Source organism: Colobus angolensis, unplaced genomic scaffold (genome assembly GCF_000951035.1).
Source record: "Colobus angolensis palliatus isolate OR3802 unplaced genomic scaffold, Cang.pa_1.0 Scaffold55, whole genome shotgun sequence".
In the NCBI taxonomy this organism is placed as follows: Eukaryota; Metazoa; Chordata; class Mammalia; order Primates; family Cercopithecidae; genus Colobus; species Colobus angolensis.
The window spans coordinates 6970069-6974438 of NW_012119043.1; the positions used below are offsets into that span (position 1 = coordinate 6970069).

General features: G+C 40.8%; 1 protein-coding gene across 1 annotated transcript in view; it reads left to right on the forward strand.

Moving 5' to 3' along the window:
• ATF7IP2 (activating transcription factor 7 interacting protein 2) overlaps positions 1 to 4370 on the forward strand; it is a 101857-nt gene that overhangs the window by 46351 nt on the left and 51136 nt on the right. Inside the window, exon 6 of the mRNA XM_011961389.1 lies at positions 553 to 677. Coding sequence (XP_011816779.1) covers positions 553 to 677 — 125 coding nt within the window. The remainder of the gene's footprint in view (positions 1 to 552; positions 678 to 4370) is intronic.

Sequence of the window (4370 nt, forward strand, 5' to 3'; positions counted from 1 at the left end):
TCGAACTCCTGACCTCGTGATCCGCCCGTCTCGGCCTCCCAAAGTGCTGGGATTACAAGCTTGAGCCACTGCGCCCGGCCTCATTTTTCTTTAAGATTAGTTTGTGGGTATGTTTTTATTCAATTGAACATTCTAAAAAATGCTGCAGTGTCACATTTTAGTTTTTCCATTTGCTCAGAGGGTCTCTAAGTTAGAGAATTCCTATGTCCTTCTCTTTTTTTCCTCCTTGAAACAGGGTCTCACTGTGTTGCCCAGGCTGGAGTGCAGTGGTCAACGTGCTCAGTGCCACCTCAACCTCCCAGGCTCAAGCAATCCTCTCACCTGAGCCTCCTGAGTAGCTGAGACTACAGGCATGTCCCACCATACCCAGCTAATTTTAAATTTTTTGTAGAGATGAATTTTCACTATGTTGCCCAGGCTGGTTTTGAACTCCTGGCCTTAAGCCATCCTCCCTCCTTAGCCTCCTAGAGTGCTGGGATTACAGACATGAGCCACCACGATGAACCTTTTTTTTTCTTTAAAATATCTTTCTAATTTTTCCATCTCCTCAAGGCCATTATCAAAAGAAGAGGATGTTTTCAGAAAACAAAGAAAATGTTAAACGCATGAAAACTTCAGAGCAAATTAATGAAAATATTTGTGTAAGTTTGGAAAGGCAAACAGCATTCCTGGAACAGGTAAAATATCGGGGCTTAAATAAAACTTTTACTTTTGATTAGTAAAACATGGTGAAAGTTAATTATCTGGTCTCCACAATGACATAACACAGACAACTTTGACTTGATGCAAAGCTGGTGTGTGAAAGCCAAGTTATCAGACAGACTGGGGGGAGAGAATTATTTACATCACCAAACCGCTCTGGTTTCTTGAAAATGCTCTCATGCAGAATAACCTAGGGATCATGTGTAGGTAGAGTCCTGTTGCAAAAAGAGAATGGGCTTTCAGTCAATATTACACTCAGATTTGTCTGTAAGTCAAACACTGCGTGACCTTCAGCTTTGTTAAACAATCCAGTGTCTTTTGTACTAGTCATGGGGTTCTTAGATCTGCAGCTATATCCGTTTGTAGATCTCACCACAACCCAGAAGACTCAACCTGGAAGTCCATTGCAAAGTCCCTCTGCATTCAGGTTTACTTGCCCTATTTTCCAAACTTAAACGGATATGGTGCATTATCTGACATTTTGCTTTATTGCATCATTAAATACACTTCTTGCTTTCATTGTGGCCTCATTTTACCTCATTGTACTACAGTCTCAATATGTGTCTGATCAATTGTTAGCTGAAGTGTAGCGTGTTTCAGTTCTAGTAGAATGCCTATACTCAGGACGGGTTTTGATGACCATGTTTTCCTATTTCACTACCACTAGAATGCCACCACTATAAATCATTATGTGGTAGACTGATGTCTCCCAGCTGTAATGGACCAAAATGTCCCCATCCAAACTGCCCTGCAACTGTTTCAGAAACAGAAACACTACCATTTTTCAAAACAGACCATTACAATTACATAGTTACGTATACTATGAATGTGTATTCTTCACCTAATAATAAGGGAAAATAAAGAGAAAGACTTATGCAGAACCAGCTTAAAGAGTGAGTCCGTAGTTTTTCCCGGTCTACCTTTTGGTTTTCTTCGAAGAAGACCAAAGGAGACACAATAAAAAATATGTTAAGTGGGCCGGGCGCGGTGGCTCAAGCCTGTAATCCCAGCACTTTGGGAGGCCAAGACGGGCGGATCATGAGGTCAGGAGATCGAGACCATCCTGGCTAACACGGTGAAACCCCATCTCTACTAAAAATGCAAAAAAATTAGCCGGGCGAGGTGGCGGGTGCCTATAGTCCCAGCTACTCGGGAGGCTGAGGCAGGAGAATGGCGTAAACCCGGGAGGCGGAGCTTGCAGTGAGCTGAAATCGGGCCACTGCACTCCAGCCTGGGCGACAGAGAGAGACTCCATCTCAAAAAAAAAAAAAAAAAAAATATGTTAAGTGTTCTGTTGTTGGCAGGGAAAGGGTAGAAGTATGGTAAGCATGGATCCTAGCCCTAAGGACCATGTTATTCAAGAAGAAAGTTGGGGATTCCAGCTGTGTCTTGTTTCCAGTAATTAGTAGCTGAAGTGAGAAGTAAGTTTGTGTTTGTTCATTTGTTTGAGGCAGAGTCTCACTTTGTCACCCAGACTGGAGTGCAGTGGCACAGTCTTGGCTCAGTGCTACCTCCACCTCCTGAGTAGTTTTTACCATGTTGGCCAGGCTGGTCTTGAACTGCTGATCTCAAGTGATCCGCCCGCCTCGGCCTCCCAAAGTGCTGGGATTACAGGTGTGAGCCACCACACCCAGCCAGAAGTAAGTTCTGATGTGTACATAACCATCTCTAAATAGCTAGCTTTTCCTCACTTCTTATTGCTGTCCAAACAGTTATCTCTCTAAACTGTATCTATAAGTTTACCTTGTTTGAATCTCAATGAGATAGCCCTCCCCATCATTCTGACATTGTTCTCCCCTACTGAAAGAGTCCTCCAGTGATCATTTCTTAGCCTTTTGAAGTTTCACAAGGAGCATGGCCTGGTTAATTCCAGTTAAATTACTGAAGAGGAAGGGTTTTTCCTTTACAGTCTTAAGTTATTCACTCTACCCCCTATCTCAGAAAGTTGGCACAGATTGGAGATAAGTTTATACTTTCTCCAAACTTCAGGCCAATTTGGGTGCCATCTCCACTTTGAAGCCAAGACTTCAATCTGATTTCCTGTTGATGGGCACATTACCATTGGTAAAAACATTTATGAGGTATTTGATGGAGGTTATTGTGTCTTCCTTCTGTATAAGGAACATTACCATTAAATTAGAACAAATGTATAGTCTAAGTGAGAGGAGTTACACCATGGTGGGCACTTAGTCTAAAATGATCAAATTTAAGGACCTGTCCCAATCTGAACCACCAGGAGTACTTGTTTAAATTGTGGTTTCTTGAGCTCATAGTTGAAGATTGTTGTTTTAGGCTACTGCTTTCTCAGACGTACCTGATAAAAACAATTTGTAGTAACTGTTTAGTATACAACTTTCCAGGCTCCTTTCCAAAAGATTGTGTTTGGTGGATCCAGGATGGGGCCTAGGAATTTGATTTTAACAACCATCCCCTGTGATTGTTCCTCACCAAGGATGAGGAACACTGTTAGAGAAACACTGTACAAAACAATGTCTCCACATTCAAAACATTTAGATCTGTTTCTCCAAGATTCATGTGGGTATGAGCTTCACATATTGAACCCAGCAGTGAACTAACAAACATGTGATCATAAAACACCACACGAATAATAGGTAATGGTCATCGGTAAAAATAATAGTATTGGCCGGACATGGTGGCTCATACCTGTAATCCTAGCACTTTGGGAGGCCAAGGTGGGTGGATCACTTGAGGTCAGGAGTTCAAGACCAGCCTGGCCAACAATGGTGAAACCCTGTCTCAGCTAAATATAAAAATTAGCTGGGCATGGTGGAGCATGCCTGTAGTCTCAGCTACTAGGGAGGCTAAGGCAGAAGAATCACTTGAACCTGGTGGGTGGAAGTTGCAGTGAGCTGGGATCATGCCACTGCACTGCAGCCTGAGCAACAGAGTGAGACTCTGTCTCAAAAAAAATAATAATAATAATAATAGTATGTGTTTCTGAGCCATTTTAACATAATACATTTTGAGCACATTCATTTGCTCATATGTTTAAAAGTTATGAAAGTAAAATGACAATCATGTCTAATAATGTAGAGAAACCATGGAAGAAATGTTAGTGAAACATTAGAGAAGAGATCAAGTAGACAATGTTGACAAGTGAGAATGCTTGAAAACAGGAAGGAAGAGCCTTGGGAATGATCAAAATTAAAGAATATAATCATCCAGGTGGTATCAGTATAAGAGTTTAACCTGGGAATTACGTGTTCTATTTTGAGCATCATGAAGCAAGATACTGGAGGAAAAAATATATAAATATTTTAAATACTTTAAATGTAGCATAGCAGGTCATACTAACAAAGACTGCGTACACTGTGATGAAATTGCTTACCAGAAGGATACACATTGAGTAAAAAACTGCAGTGAATGTTTCTGAATGTATGGTTCAGCAGAGCTGCTCATATCAGTGGTAATGAAATTATTCTCAATGTATGGTTCAGCAGAGCTGCTTGTATCAGTGGCATTGAAATTATTCTCCCTGAAAATGGGCCTGTCTGTTTTCAAAAAAAAAGATAATGAAGTTTGTTAATTTTTCATATTATAACTACTATGATTTGTTAGAATGGCATGGATTATGCCAGATAACATTGTTAACTACATAATTGTGCTTGGCTTCCCCCCAGACGTTTTTTTTTTTTTTTTGACTTTTT